The 16,682-nt window shown below is 40.1% G+C and overlaps 1 protein-coding gene across 2 annotated transcripts in view; it reads right to left on the bottom strand.

Annotated features, from left to right (window-relative positions):
- Positions 1-16,682, bottom strand: part of POLR3B (RNA polymerase III subunit B) — a 122,477-nt gene that overhangs the window by 35,089 nt on the left and 70,706 nt on the right. For both annotated transcript variants that reach the window (XM_073324285.2, XM_073324277.2), the window contains exons 19-23: positions 15,162-15,289; positions 8,042-8,251; positions 6,144-6,302; positions 4,450-4,567; positions 1,235-1,377 (exon numbers count right to left, since the gene is read on the bottom strand). In XM_073324285.2, coding sequence (XP_073180386.1) covers positions 1,235-1,377; positions 4,450-4,567; positions 6,144-6,302; positions 8,042-8,251; positions 15,162-15,289 — 758 coding nt within the window. The remainder of the gene's footprint in view (positions 1-1,234; positions 1,378-4,449; positions 4,568-6,143; positions 6,303-8,041; positions 8,252-15,161; positions 15,290-16,682) is intronic.

The raw sequence follows: 16,682 nt of genomic DNA, 5'->3' as shown, positions 1-16,682 counted from the left end.
ACAAAACATTAATTTTAAAAGGAGTTGAGGACACCCAGTGCTCTCCAGAGGTGCTCAGTCCCTTTCAGGATTAGGTCCTTAGTACATCCTGTGGGGGTACTTCTCCTCCCCCTTTCTGGTCTCTGTTGGTGCACCTCAGAACTCTATTCTTGGTCAACTTCTCCCTCTACATCCTGGCTTGGAGTGACCTCATCTGGTCACCTACATCCATGCTGATGATTCTCAGGCCTGGTCTACACTGCGGGGGAGGGAATCGATCTAAGATACGCAACTTCAGCTACAAAAATAGTGTAGCTGAAGTCAACGTATCTTAGATCGACTTAGAATCACTTACTTCGCGTCCTCATGGCACGGGATCGACAGCCGCCGCTCCCCCGTCGACTCTGCTTTCGCCTCTCGCCATGGAGGAATTCCAGAGTCGATGGCAGTATACTAGACGCGATAAATTGATCCCCGATAGATTGATCACTACCCGCCGGATCGGCAAGTAATGTAGATGTGGCCTTAGATATACCTCTCCATCTCTGACCCCATCTGTCCTTTCAGAATTTAATTTTTGATTTCCTCTCCAATATCTTTCTGGATAACCCATGACAAACTTAAAACATGACTAAAACCACAGGTCCTTAAAAGAGAACTCCCCATCCTCTTTTTCTTGGTCACGAATGGTGACTCCAATGTCCTTCAGGCTCATAACGTTGGTATGCTTACTTCCATCTACTTCCTTCCTCCCTCCTTTCCTCCCACACAGTTACTAAATTAGGCAAATTCAACAGACTATGTGATAATATATGTTTTTCTAGTAGTAACACCTGTACAACAGGCCTCACAAACTGACCTCATGAGAGCAGGAAACAGGAAACGTGCTGTAGGCTGAAAGCAAGCTCTTTTTTGATTAAGGGCAGGCCAACACTTAAAACACTGCAGCAATTGCACTGCTGTAGCGCTGCAGTGAAGACGCTACTGTGCTGATGGGAAATCATCTCCCCAAGTTAATTCACCTCCACGAGAGGTGGTCGCTATGTTGATGGGAGACAGTGCTGTCTGCACCGAGGATTAGGTCGGTATAACTGAGTAAGTATGTAAGTTTGTAGCGTAGACCTGACCTAAGTCAGTCTCAGTCCATAAAAATTCAACCCACAATTTATTGCACACTCATATCATTTGAGGAGAAATATAAAAGCGTCCATTACATCTAATTACCAATATACATTTTAATAAAAAAGACACTTACCTTTTTGTCCATGACGACTGCTAAATTTATCTCCAATTTCTGGACGTCTAGTTTGTCTCAACAACATTTTGATCAAAAAAGCATCCTCTGCATTTGAAGAGATCATTACTTTTTCAATATATGAATCAGTTGCACCTTTGTATCTAATAGAGAGACAAAAACGCTATTTAAATTTATATACACATAGAACCAAGTGGAAGTTATGAAGAGAAATTTATAGATCAGCAGGTTTCTGACTGTAAATGTAAATTTTGTGGGTGGTATGTATATGGAAGGCCACTGAAGCAGAATTGTAATACAGAGTTCAAGAGATGGATGTATTCCTGGAGAACAGAGGGATTAAAAAGGCATAGCAAAAGAGCAAGGTGGTGGGATTAAGGTCAATACAAAACAGCAAACATAGTCTGATGGCCTCTTCCTGATAAAGTCTCTTTATATATTGCTGGACTTTCCATAAGAATCAACAACTGCCCAAACCAAATTACAGGTTTACATTTATAATAAAGAAGTCAGGGAATAAACAGAGCAGAGAACAAAAATTATGTCACCAATATCTCTCACTCAAATGTCAACTATTTCAAATTGTGTTTGTTAAATAAATAATGAAGAACAATAGAATATTTCCATTATTCCCACACTATGCATAAGGACAGCTGTAGCAAATAATAGGTGCCAGTCGCAGTGGATACCAGTATGTGGTCAGAAATACTTCATGATATATACTCCTGAGAGCATTCTGCGCCAAAAAAATTAAAAATTCTGTGTCACAAAAATTAAAATTCTGTGCACAATATTTTAAAGTACTGCGAAATTCTGCAAGTTTTATTTATCATTAAATAAATGCAGAGGCTCCAGCATGGCAGTGGGGAGCACAGGCCACTGGCTGCATGAAGGTGGGAGATCACTCTGCAATCCCACTGCCCCTGGGACATGGACTCAGCGGTGAGGCCTGGGCCTGCCCCAGAAACATGCTAGGGCCCTGACCCTCTGCACCAGGCGTGGGGCAGGCATGCTCAACCAGGCAGGAGCCAAGTGTGGAGGGGCTCAGTGTTGGGAGGATTCAGGCGTGGGCTGAGAGGGTTCTGTATAGGACAATCCGGGTGCAGGCAGCTCAGTGGGGGGTCTCAGTGTGGGGAGATCTGGATGCACGGAGGCCCTTGTGGGGGGAAGTTCCAGGTGTAGGGGCAATGGGATTCTGCAGGGGCTTCCAGGTGAAGGTGGTTGGGGCTCAGTGGAAGGGTCTGGATGTGGGGGTCTCAGCAGGGGAGTCTGGGTGCTGGGGGAGTGGGACTTGGTGGGGTGGGGGTCTGGGTGCCTGCGTACAGCTAGTTAGGGGACAGTGGCATGGGGGTCCGGATGTGGGGGCTCAGGGTAGTACAGGGAGGTGGGTCTCGTCAGGGTGGGGGTTTGAGTGCAGGAAGCTCAGTGGGGGGTGGTCTGGGTGCAGGGGTGGGGGTCCAGAGGCAGGGGTTGAGGTTCAGTGGGGTGGGGTTTGGGTATGGAGGGCTGGGGGGGTACTGGGTGTACAGGTTGAGGTTTGGAGGGGGTGTCTGGGTATGGGAGGTCCGGATATACGAGAGTTGGGTGGATGGGGGAGCAGCTCCCCATACAGTGACCCCTCCCCCAACAACCGAGGAGCGATGAGGGCAGGAAGCAGGGGAGGATGCTCAGCTTCCTGCAGCTGGGGGAGGTTTCTGGGGGTGGGTTTGACACAGCCCCTGCTACTCCTTGCAGAGGAAGAGGAAGTCCCATCCTCTCCTTCCTCCAGCCCAGCCGGGACTAGCAGCTGATTCCAGCTCAGGGTAGGAGCCCTGGCTGGTGTTTCCCCAGCCCCACAGTGATTTACCTCTCCACTGGCTGCTCTGGGTGCCTGAAACGATGTACCTGGGCTGCTAGGGAATGGTGCATGACTGCTCTTGCAGCTTCCCTTTGCTTCCCTGTCAGAAAGTTATTTTTCTGCAGGGAAGCAAAGAAATCTGCAGAGGACACGAATTCTGCGCATGCGCAGTATTCCCCCAGGAGTAGATATATTTGTAAAATATGAGAGGTAGGGCATTATCATTGAAATGAATCAAGGAACAAACTGGTTTTGAGTTTGACTTTTTTTTTTTAAATAAAGAAACAAGAGTGAGGGTCCTTTGCATATAGTAACAGGGAAGCTGCTCCAGACATAAGGGGTAGTGGGGAAGAAAGAATCAAGGATATAGAGAGAATGGCAGGGAGTGTAGAAGAAGATGAATCAAAGATTTTACCAGGACATGAACTATCGATTGCTTTGATGGTGCAACTTAAAGTTTATGTGTAAGGAGAACGCAGAAAGCTATGAGAAAAGTAGTTTGACATGGTAGAGCAGAGAGAAAAGGAAAATTACTTTGGTGAAATACCAAATACCATCTGAATCATATAAGCTAACCTAAAAGGTCAACAGGACGTCTCAGCCATCTTGGGTATGAGGCTCTTCTCTTATGGTATACAGACATTCCAGCTGTGCCTATTTGACTGTAGACTACAGGTTTTCAGACCCTTCTATGGGGAAACTGGCTGTCCTTCCCCAGTCACTCACCTCCTGGGGGAGGACGACTAATTAAAGCTGCTACACAGGCTGCCTGACAGCTCACAATCAGTCTGTATAGCAGGCAGAGCACCGTCCCACACCGCCAACCTGGGTGAACAGAGGACTGAACACTAGTGAAGCACTCACTCCTTTGCTCTCAGAAGTGGCTGGAGAGCAGCTGCTTCCTGCTCACTCTGCAGCTACCCATGTGTGCCCTGCCCCTGCATGCACCTCTAACCTCCCACGCCAGTATCCTCATATTCCTCTGTCACCCCCATATCCACAACCTGTGACTCTGCCCACCCCCAAACACTGAACCCTTGGGGGCCCAACTCCTCCTCTTACGGTGTCATCTGGGAGAGGCCCTGATGACCTACCCACCTTCTGTCTGCAGGGAGTTTCTAGCTGCCACCCTAATTCCAATCTTCAGGGGGACAAAAATCAATAGGGGTTAAGTGTTTAGGTGCTTTTGAAAAATCCCACTGGGTGCCTATGTGCACCTTTAGGTACCTAAAAATCTATGAAAAGTCTGGCCCATGGTACTGAATCTAACTTCTAAGGAAAATTTATGCCTTTTACTTTTCCAGTACTGAGCATCTGCTACCTGTCCTTCCTTTCCTCACTTGTAGATTTTAAACTATGAGATTATAGTGTGACATACGTTACTGGTACATCTTTATACTGTGGCTGTTGAGGAACATTACTTCCTTCCAGAGGAGTCTGGGTCACAGTTGGCATGGACTTGTTCACAAGCACTTGTTTGTTTTCTACTTTTTCACCTAACAGAAAATAAATAAATATATAAATAAATACAAAAAACAAAAAATCCACAAGCATCATGCAAGTATTTTTGGCCCTCTACATACAGTCAGAAATAGATTTTATAACAATTAAAATGACAAGGACTCTGGGAAAGGATGAATTGACCAAGGTGCATGGGAAATGAGGTCTGTTATATTTGTAATGCATTGGCTTAAGAGACATATCATAAAAGAGGAATCAAACTAGGATCTACCAAAACAAACAAACTAATAAAAAAAACAAACCCTCAAGTTGATTTTAAGGTTGATATCCACTTAACTTGTCAGGGTACTAGAGACACAAGAAAATATCTCAGATGATCTAGGGGGAATTCTGCCATTAAAATACTGCAACTCCTCTACACCTGTATTTCTTTTTTATATTAGCAGGAGTAAAACTGATATGTTTTGGTAGCTGACCGCCATACTTTGGACACTTGCATAATTCTCTAAAGAAAATTACATAAGATACCACGGTTACCTTCTCCCCTCCCCCTCTGCCTTTACCTTGTTCCTCCTGTTCCTCCCACTCTTTCACTCACTTCATTTAAAAAGAACAACCAAGTTTGCAGCATGCCCATTGGCAGGCATCAATGTTTTAGCCCTCATATGCACAGAAGCTCAATTTATGTTTGTTGATCAGGCTAAATTAGTTTAAACTGGGTTTGGCTAGCCATTATAGACAAGGCTTTACATTTGGAGCCAGCTACAATCCTCTCTATCCCAATACTTTTAAGTTACTGGGGAAAGCAGGAACATTTTGAGAGCTTAAAAATATTCCAATGCCCTTAAAGAGCATAACTGGTACTTTATCAGAAAAAATTTTCTTCAGGGCTTCAGCGCTGAAATTAAATGTAGAGGCTTTTACAATTGTTCTACCACTGGATCCCGACAGACTAACTTTTAGACCACTTCCTAAGTAACATATTGGCAGGACCATTCTTATATAGGTATACGTATCTCCATATTAATTATAATGGTATATTTAAACGTTTCCCACTATGTCCTGCCAAAACATACTTTTAGGGAGTTAAAAAGTGTCTCTTTTCTCTTCCCAAGTATCCTTATTAATTGCTTGCAAATGTTGGTAGCTGTAGAGATGATACACACAAAAATTATAAAGGGATGCATTTTAAAGATGTAGATCTGATGACAGAAGAGAGACTTGAATAGGAAAAGTTCAATAATATTACAGATGTGAAGACTAGGAAAGTTAAGAGGAAGAAAACAAGTAGTGAGAGATGATTGTTTTAACAATATAGTTTCATCATTTGCTGAAGTGTTAAAATATAGACAGACATTTTTATTTAAATTTAGAGCTTCATTTTCATCCTGCATATTAAAAAAAAAAAAAAAATAGAGTCACAGGTACCAGATTATTTTCTTAACTGTAACTGTTTCTGCTTTCCAATGTCCACTAAAAAGATGCAGTGCTCTAAAAAATATAAAACAATAAAAGGTGCAAACATTTTAAAGCAACTCATGAGAACTGAATGCTAATTTCTCCTACCAAAGACAATTCAAATATCATTATTGATAGAAATGTTTTACATACCTGGAGAGCAAATACCATCAGCATCTAAAATTTCATGACGCCAAATTGGTTTACGTGTAGCTGCATCCAACATTGGACCCATCACTTTGTCGAATGTCTGATTTGTGTAGCGCTTCAGTGTACACTTGGCATTCTTATACACAAGACACCTTCCAAATCCTAAAATAGAACACAGAACCTCTTTCAAATTAATAATGTACAGAAGTTATTTTATAATCAAGCAGTTATCAAGAGAAAATTAAAAATGGTTAATTTAGCTAAAATACAGGAAAACAAATGCATAATAGCTAAAACCCAAAAAAGAATTATTTTTAGAGCACTTTCAGTATCTACAGCATTGTACAAAAATCTTTGGCCAGAAGAAGCTGAAAATTTAAAATCAGATCACACGCTATATTTTCAGATATATCAAAGGCATTTGACGATGATGGCCCAATTTTAAAGCTGTGCAGATTTAAAAGGAGAAGTTAGAAGAAGTTTGGCACATCTTTTCCTTTTCATGGTTCTCTGATAGCTAAAGATTTTACTGAAAAATTTCAGTGGTAACTGTTTGCTCAACAGGAAAGTGCCTATTTAGTGTTGTTTCATGTACTCCCCATGTTCCTTTTTGTTTGTTTGTTTTTACTTAAAAAAGAAGTTTGAATTATACATGTCTCCACAAAAATGTTTTTTAGATGAAGAACTGTGTGCTCTTTAGAAAACTTTTCCCAGGAGCAATAGCTGGCTTACAAATCTTGCCTGTCATTCTCATATTCAGAAATAGAGTCAGCTAGGAGCAATACCTTCCAGTAAACTTATATTTTATCTGAAGGATAGCTGTAGCCATTTACAGTACGTCTAGATCATTAGATTATGTCAAGTAACTTCTGACAAGCATCACATGGTCTTTAGATTTCCCTGTAAACGTTACCAGTCTACCAGAAAGGAAAACATTCAGTTTTAAATCATGCCTGTTGTTGTTTCAGAAAGAAAGGCATAAATTAAGTGCGGCAGACATTAATGCCAAAGATACATGTCTAAGAATACTATTATTGCTGCCTGGCAACAAGCAGGAGGCGTGTTAAGGAAGGGGTAAAAGGGAGACAGAATGAACTAATGGAAGAGTCTGGTTTTGGCCACCCGATACTGAAACTAACTCAATCAAAGTGAGAATTATTCTTGATTCTAAACAGTGCTGAAGAATATGTGCAGAACGAATGAAGTTTAAAAGCAGGCAGCAGTACAAATTTTACTTACGCACTAATTGAAAGGTAACTATGTTTTTCCACTTAAAATAGACTGAATTATGTAGATTTTAAAGAGGAAGTAGATATTTGTTTTTCCTCTATTTTGTTTGCTGGCATTATTTTCCTCTAGCATTAAGTTCATAATGACACAAACTACATACGGTCTCTTTCTTCTGCTGAATACATTCAAAAGTCTAATTTCATCTATCGCTTTCAATACAGGGGAAAATAATGAGACTTTTTTTCTCTCTCTATTAGGCTCAAACAAAGGCCCAGGTCACCATCTAAAAAGCAAGTCCCACACCAACAGATTATCTAACACATTAAACTTTATGCAAAACAAATATTTTTGAAAAAGGATAGCTTATCCTTTGTTATTCAAGGTCAAAAGTCAGTCATTTGTTTTCATCATATCTATACTCATAGTTAACACGCAACTTGTGTAATTTCACCACAGACACACCACGTTCAAGCACATATATATGTACGCACAGACACCCCCTCCATGGTTATAGAAAAAAAGCATTTTACGAAGTTGATTTCCTAATTTTAAAAGTTTTAATCTTCATAATTTAGGCAATATTAATTCTATAAGCATGCAATGCAATAAAACCATAGGTTACTGTGCTTGCTTTACACAGGTGACAAAGAATAGGCCCAGTTGCTTCTTACCTCTGTCCAAGGAGGCCTTGTTTAACACAAGAGCATCTTCAATATCATAACCACTGTAGCTCATCACAGCAACTGTGGCATTCTGTCCAGCTGGCAGTTTCTCAAACTCTATCAGTTCAATGGTTTTTGTTTTAACCATTGGCTTTTGTGGATATGCTAACAGATACATAAGAGTATCAATTCTGTTTCGTTGATTGTATCCAATGGTACCTGTATTTAAAAACAAAAGCAATACCATGAAAACTTCTATTTTACTACTTGAAATATTTTAGACGTAAATTACCAACATGTAAAATAACCAATGCGACATTTCACAAATGTAGATAACATATCTGGTAATGTTAGGTCTTCAGAAGAAACAGGAAAAAAACCAAAAACCTTACAATTCATATTAGAGATTGTGCTGAAATAACTTCAAATTTTTTTCAAAAAAGATTTAAAATGGCTTTAAGATTCTAACGTAAAGATCCTCAAGAAAATCCTGATAAATTAAAAACAAAAACAAAGCCCCAAAACCAAACCCCAAGGTAAGTGCCTGTGTCACTCTGAACTAGAGCAGGTTGGTAAACTTCTAGCCCCGAATAAGTCAACAAAAGCCAAGTTCATTTTCACTGTTTTCTGTTGATACTTAATAATTGCAGTTGTTGAAAGAGGCTGTGGGCTTGACTTAAAGCCCATCAAAATAAATGGAAAGACTCCCATTGACTTTGAAGGGGTTTTGGATCAGTCTCTGTGTCCTCCACATCATATTTACTTCCTTTTCTGGGTAATAATTAGTTCAACAGTCTGTGTTAGAATGTCGGAAAGCATGAATAAGGCATGCAGTTATCAGCAGCCAAGACAGATTTACTTTCTGAAGTTATCAGAGGAGTCACTGCTGGTAGGACTACAGTAGAAGTTCACCCTCCATCTATTTGTCTTTTTACATGAAATTACTTTTAAATTTACGGTTCAGAATTCAACACTTTGTATAGACCTCCCAGCTTGATACTGAGATTCTGGCCATTTCCCACCAAACTGCCAAAGTGTCTTCTGAAATCTGTGAAGAAAAAATAATTAATACCCAGCAGGGGAACATAAACTGTTGTGTAGCAGAACAATAGTGAAAGCACTCATATGTTACTACTGTTTGCTGTGTGAGGCCCTGTGCTATGTCTCTAGGTCATTAATAAATTATGATTTTAAAGAACTAAATACAAAGTATGTTTAAAAACATTTAGCAGTTATGCCCCATTTTCAAAATGTTTGCATTGCCTGCAGTTATTCCAAGAGGACTGGTTGCTACAGTTAAAAGAAATGCAACACGAAGATTTTGGGCTGCTAAACACCACACCAAAACACAGTTCTGCTATTAAGGTTATGACAAAAACATGCTTTATATACAAATACTTGCACTTTCCAGGCATTTGTATTTGAGAAAATACTAAAAAAAGCACCCATAAAACAAAGTATCTAAAACAGCAACTGTCATAGTCAACTCCTGAGATTTGCCCTCCCCTCGATGCTATATTGGCGGTCACAAAACACTTCCAACATAGTCCCCTTCCCAAGGCGGAGGGAGGGAGACAAATACTATAGCAGAAGATGGCAGCCTTCTCTGCTGGGTCCCACAAACTCTCCTCATTTCTTGCACTTTCCTGGAGTCTGCAAAGTGGCTATGAAGCTCTAGGGTGTCAGTACTGAAGAGCGTCCCAGAGTGCATGTGGGGCTTTGGCACAGGTGATAAATGGCTTCACTGGCATCTTACTGGTGACCAATTTACTTTCTTCTTCGGGAGAAGAGTGATTCACCATCTGTTGGGGGAAGTTTGGCAGAGGCTGTTCCTCCCTCCCTCAGTTTGCAATGGGAGGGGAGGGGAAGAACTGGATACTTCAGCCTCACTTGCATCTTGGGTACAGAATCAGGCCTGTCAGTTACCACCATGGAACAGTCCACCCACTGAAGTGCCTACCCACGGAGACAACTTTTCAGCCAACTGGGACAACTTCATCCTACTTTCCTACGCTTTGAAAAACTGAAGTTTCTCCTACTGCAGAGCGTGGGGATCATTTCCCCCAGTGAAAAACTCAAAACCCCCATATTAATTTCTACCACTATCTGAATAATCCCTTTTTTCTTGGGTGGGCTGAATCTGTGGAGCTTACTACTCAAACGAACTAAATTTTCAGGTGATCCTAAATGCAGTTCCCGATTCTTCAGTGGAAGTTGCTCCTGAATGAGAAATACACTTTTATCATGGCTGTGAAACACATACAGATCGTTCCTCAAGTCTACTTCTGAAGGGTTTTATGCTCTCTTGTTATGTTATGGGCTATATCTGCTACGTTCCAGTGGCCACCCAGGGAAAGCAAGAAAGAGGCCAAGGTTTATGGTGTTCAACCACAGCCCAACCACATAATTAACCTTATTAATGTTCAGAGAGAAAATGCCTTGTTTTCTAAAGTTGCGAGTGACACCTTTACAAAACTTCGGAAATTCTAGTGGAAATTTACTGGGCATGAATATTATGGCTTTCTTTCTGAATGGATATCCTTTATCTTTAAAGTTGGTATTTCATCACACCACAAGGTAGTTCTAACTAGATTATTTTTTTGTTTACATCACATTTGAATGGGCATGAATGACCAATGAAATGGCAGAATTTTTGAGCACCAATACATACTGTTAGCTTTCCCAGCCATGGATGCAATAGTACACACAATAAAAACAAAGAAACAGGAAAAAAGCACTAGGGGTGAGATGCGCAAGTAGGAATGTAATTGATTAGAGGAAGACTCACTCAAGCATAAAAGTGAAATGTAAGTATGCAATATATCAGCAGTAACCACCCTTAAAGGGTGCATCCTATACAAAAGGTAGCTGTCATTGAACTAGTGCAAATATTATTATATATATTACTGTAGCTGCAATAGCACAGGGAGTGACAGCATAGCTTACCTGTGTTGCATACAAACCTACCCGAACCCTATGGATACGTACTCACTGCAACTGTCTGTGCTACCGTGGCTACAGTACTATTTATTCTTGTGCTCTCTCTCACTGACCTAGTGCAATCATGTGTATGCAAGCTAGGAATCACACCCCTGGCTCACAGTCACAGAATGCCTTCTCTCCCCTGGCTGCCAAACCACTCGCATCCTCTGTTTATTTAAACCCCATCCCAAACTCACAGAGATAGGAGCTCTTTTTCCTCCCTGAGGTCTGCTGTGTTGCCACAAGGCCTTCATGCAGGTGTTGGAAAGAAGGGAGCCACTAACATTTATGTCTACTTTCTAAAGGAACAGAGGTTTTGTTTACTTCCCTCAAAAAGCCAAGCAAACTAAAGCACAATGAACTTCAACAACTGTACAAAAAATAAAACTATGTTTAAATATGAACCAAAGGGAGCATTTGTGTGGGTACCAAAAAAGGGATTGCTGGTACTTCTGTATTTCCGTTCACTTGACAGCAAACATTCCACTCCTTCCTTTCTGCAGGGGCATGGAGCTGATAGAATGGATAGAACACCTTTATGTAAAGGCTGCACTGAATCCTCGGGGCGGGGCAGATGACTGAGGTCATTGGGAATTTTACATGATAGGTGCTCCCTGGCTAGGATATTTACTATTTGAACCACAATCTGTTTGAGATTATGGGTATATTGGAACAGAGCATGAAAGCCTAGCTCAATTTAGGCACTTCTGTACCTCCATCCACAGAGCGAAGAGCTGGTAGAAGAGAACACACGGTATGCAGCACAAATGCTGTCCCTGGATGACTGGTGGCAGAACCCAAGAATAGGTTGTACAGACCAGTAATAGCCCACACTGGTTTTGCTTTTGTTTATATTTATATTCTTCCCACTTTGTCCCCCGCCAATAAACTGTCTGTACAAAATTTTGAGACACTTTACTTCTCAATACATTGAGAAATACATCACAGATGTTACCTAAAAACAAAACAACAACAAAAACAGCTCTATTCCCATAGTTGCAATCTCCTTCCTCAGCCCATTTGTGAGAATTGGTACTAAATTTGCCCTGTAATATACCAGTCATCAGGGACCTCTACAGTTCTCCAGGAGCAACTGACAATATATAGATAGCAACGGTTCTTAGTACTAGAAGACTTATCTCCAGACATCTAATTTGAAGTAATCTTTATCCACGTTTTTTTATTATAGCATTCATAGGGCAGACGGCAATAACCAGGGCTGTAAAATTGTTTCCATTACAACCCTCTATATTCTGACAAAACATTACATATCTTCAATGTGAGTAATAGCAGAATTATTAATATGCAGATCTTGCTTTCTATATCCAGAGACACAGAGAGAGAGAGAGAGACACACTAATTTTATATATTATATAAAAACGCAGTTGAATTAGTAGTAGAAAAAAGTGTTACATTTCCTAAGTTCTGTGTTTGTACAGCACCTAGCACAACAGGGTCCTAGTTCATGACTGGGACTCCTAGGTGCTACTGCACAATAAATAAATAATAATAGGTCTTATTCATCTCTATTTTCAGAGTCTCTGATCCTTTATAGCATTATCCTAGCCACATATGGAACATTAATAATGCAGGGTATTGAATTATAATCTTACATAGCACACCATTATCTTAAATTTGAAATTATTTCTGTACTGCAGTGTGCACATGCAATCAGAAGACCTTGCAACCACAACTGCACTTGCAAGCTAAGTACAGGTAACACCCCCATCCCTGCATTATGCTACATGCATCATACTCTATGTTCTCTGGACAAAGTGCGTCCCCACCACTTGATCGACGTCCGTCTTACCTACTATTGAATGCACCAGCACATTAACAAGAACACTCATTCCGGCCATAAAACATATTTTTCTGTACAGTACATTTAATAAGCATTATCCTGTAGAAATGTTGTCTGAGATTTTAATAATCTATACATTGCCGGTTATATTGCATTATTAATTTCATTCGTAAATTGAGGGGATCCTGTCAATTTATCCCTGCTTCACATCCCTTCTCACCCATGACATTACTGTGTTTCTGATTGAGGAGACTGAGGACTTCCTTCAAAGCCTGTCAGTACAGCTTCCTCAAATCAGCAGAGTGGTCCGTGTTGAGCAATCTAAGTCCCACCCTCCCTCTAGGAAGGTAACATGGTCTCTCAATACTCCCAGTACTTGACACCACAGGGAGTGAGTGGACATGGGCATGGGTCCTTCCATTTGGCTATGCAAAGCCAGTAGGGGAGAGAGAGAACTTTTTAAAGCACAAAACAAGCAACAGAAGTTTGAAGTAGTAGTCAGCATTTGTGTAAATACAAAAATATATGCAAACAAATGAAATAAATTACATGAATATCCTGTAGGTTTAATTTTATACAGCTAATCTACAAGCATATGTAACAATATTTTCTACAGCTAGATATCACCTCCACTTTAAAAAAAAACAAGTGTACACAAACTTTTCATAAAGACTCAGGGTGTTTGCTGATATTTCAGTGTACAAAGTAACATACAGCCAGGTCATGTGCCAACTTTTAAAATGTACTTTTATCTCACTGCTTATTCTTTGGAGTCAGGTGTTTTGTAATAACAAACCGAAACAAAGGCTTTTTTTTATTGCTAAAGATATTCAATGGCTTTTGTGTTCCTAGCGTCAGCAGTAACGTCAGAGGATTGTATCCAAGGAGCTAAATGTGCAAGACCTAGGGTCAAAGCAGCTGAATACACCAACCTCAGAAAACACAGACAATGAATTGCAAATGACACTCAAAACAAAACGAGAAAAAAAACCTTCACACAGAAAACTACAAAAGAACTCCACAGATACTGAATTGGCTTTCTGTACACACTGATCCTGCTTAACTGTGTGTGGTAACTAACCAAACGTTCTGAGACTAATAGTCATAAAATAGAGACTGTTGGGGGGGGGGGGGGGAACGGACTTGTAAAGGAAAAATATTACCTCTACCTTTTCTTTTTTAAGGTGGTAACACATCTCTTTCTAATTTAATTTACTAGTATTTTGACATATTAAAGTTGACCATTAGGTACAAGGCAGCTATTCTTCCATTAATTCTGCTAGAAGATTTTCACAAAAGGTGTACGGTTTCAATTTCGGAGTCACATTACAAAACAAATGATTTTGTAAACCTAATATAAGAGATAATTTTTTCATGACACATGGGGTTCTTTTACTGTAATCTCAACTTGTCACAAACACAAGACATAAAACTGACACGTATAGCTGAAGTCTGAACAGGGCAGACTGAACTGATGTGCTGCTGTTTTCATTGGGACTTGCTGTGGCTTGACAAAACAGTACATTAGTTAGGCACACAAGTTAACAAGAAAATGTTAATATGGTTTGGCTGCTTATCAAATGGCAAAACTAGAACTGTGATCTTAACTACCTAACATGACAAATTCATAAGATGACCGTTAAAGAAAACCATACCAACTATTAAATTAAAATTAGTTAAAAACTCATGCTTAGAAAATTAACTTCTTTTCTTGTTTCATTGAGATGACACCATAACTGCCCACTAGTGCTTCCTCTCCCAAAATAAAGCCAAAATATAAAATACTGTGAAGTGAGAGGTCACTGAGGAAGTACTGTCTTTTCTGGTAAGGGAGAGAAATTCTTAGTGCCATGGTATTGAGTGTTAATGAATATATATTAAAAAACGGCAGTACTCTTAACTATTCAGAGAAAATCACTTCTCCATGCTTTCACTCTCTTTGTGCAAACACTTTTTTTCTCTTTTTTGTTTGGAAACCCACAGCACACTGAAGTATAAAAAGAAAGAAAAAACACTCCCTGCCAATCTTCCAGCTATACTGAAAACTTGAAAGTAATGACTGTTACAAAAATAGGAATAATAGTGCTATGGTTTCTTCAAATTTTCTTTTAAAGTATGAAAACCCCAGAACATTGGACTCCATTTTGCTAAGCTATTTCTTAAATAAAAAAACAAACAAAAAACCAAAAGTCAATTTCTCCTGGCATCTACGCCATTGCTCATAAGAAATGTTAATTTCCTCTGAAACATTTTTAAATGATCTAGTAGACAAGAATATTTGTAGTATTTTACGCTGTCTGATGTTTAACATGACAACATTCCAATCTTGAAGCAGAAAAACCTTACCCATTGCTTGCTTCCCCATAGCACACTGGTAAGTGTTTCTTGGGGACTGGTTATGGTGAGGATATGGAATAAGCCCAGCACAGACGCCAAGAAGCGTGAAAGGTTCAATCTCCAAGTGTGTTGTAGCTCTTAAAAAGAAAAAAAACACATTCTGGTTATAATATACCTATAGACAGCAGAATGGCACGATTTCATTGAATTCATTTTAGTAAAGTCTGATAAATTATTTCAATTTAATTTGTTACCATTCAGAAAAATTTAAGTGAGTAAAACTAAAAGCCTCAACGACAAATTCCAATATATTTTTATTCAAAGTTTTAATTTGGGATTTCATTGGGTCCAAACACAGAGAGGTAGAAAGGACAGGAAGGGTACAAATTTACATGGACAAATAGAAGACAAAAACCGTAAGAGTAAACACACTGACCATAGTATCTAACAAGATATAAATAGATGTTATTTTATATACCTGTGGTGCTTAATATAAGCTACAAAATAAAAAGGGAGGTCACATACGAACGTCTGGAAAGAGAGCGTTTAAAAAATTCCAGAGAAATATATTTCTCACTTCTGATTACATGTCCCAACATGACAGCAATCTATTTCTGTTTTAGTTTACATGAAACCCATCCTTCCTGTATAGCAGGGGTTCTCAAACTGGGGGTCAGGACCCCTCAGGGGGTCGTGAGGTTATTACATGGGGGGTCGTGAGCGATCAGCCTCCACACCAAACTCTGCTTTTCCTCCAGCATTTAAAATGGTGTTAAATATATAAAAATGTGTTTTTAAATGATAAGGGGGGGGGGTCGCACTCAGAGGCGTGCTATGTGAAAGGGATCACCAGTACAAAAGCTTGAGAACACTGCTGAATACGCTCCTCTTTACCTAAAAGGTTCCCCAGTTCCTAATAAACCTAAATTCCTCCTCCCAACACCATCATCTCATCCACACATTGAGACCTTGCAGGTGTTTATCTGTCTAATTGGCCCTGCATGTGGAACTGGAAGCATTTCAGAGAATGGAGGTCCTGGACTTTAATCTCTTACCTAGCAGGGCCATATTTGGCCTCCAGGACCCTCTTTCTTACCTTTCCCCATGTCATTGGTACCTACACGTACCACAACCAGCTCCTCCCCAGCACTGCACATAAATCTATCCCGGTGTCTCGAGAGGTCCACAACCTTCACTCCCGGCAGGCAATTCATCATGTGATTCTCCTGGTCATCTACATTTTTAACACTCAAATCCCAGTTACTGTTACCGGTCTCTTCCTAGTAGCTGGGGTCCCTTCCCCTGGTGGGGATCCTCAGTGCAAGAGGATACCATGACATCATCTGGGAGGAGGGTCACAGCTATGTCTAAACAAGACTATATGCCACAGCTGATAAAACACTGTACCACATTTTATAAAACTATATACGTTGTGCACCAAAACCCCTTAGAAAGCTGAATAGTGGGGGAAGAAATTAAGTAATATAGGCAAGGGATAAAAGGTACACTTTCAAAAGATTTTATAAGAGT

The sequence above is a fragment of the Lepidochelys kempii genome, chromosome 1 (genome assembly GCF_965140285.1).
Source record: "Lepidochelys kempii isolate rLepKem1 chromosome 1, rLepKem1.hap1, whole genome shotgun sequence".
Classification (NCBI taxonomy): Eukaryota; Metazoa; Chordata; order Testudines; family Cheloniidae; genus Lepidochelys; species Lepidochelys kempii.
Note: the sequence above shows the minus strand (reverse complement) of the source record. Positions and strands in the feature narration are given on the sequence as shown.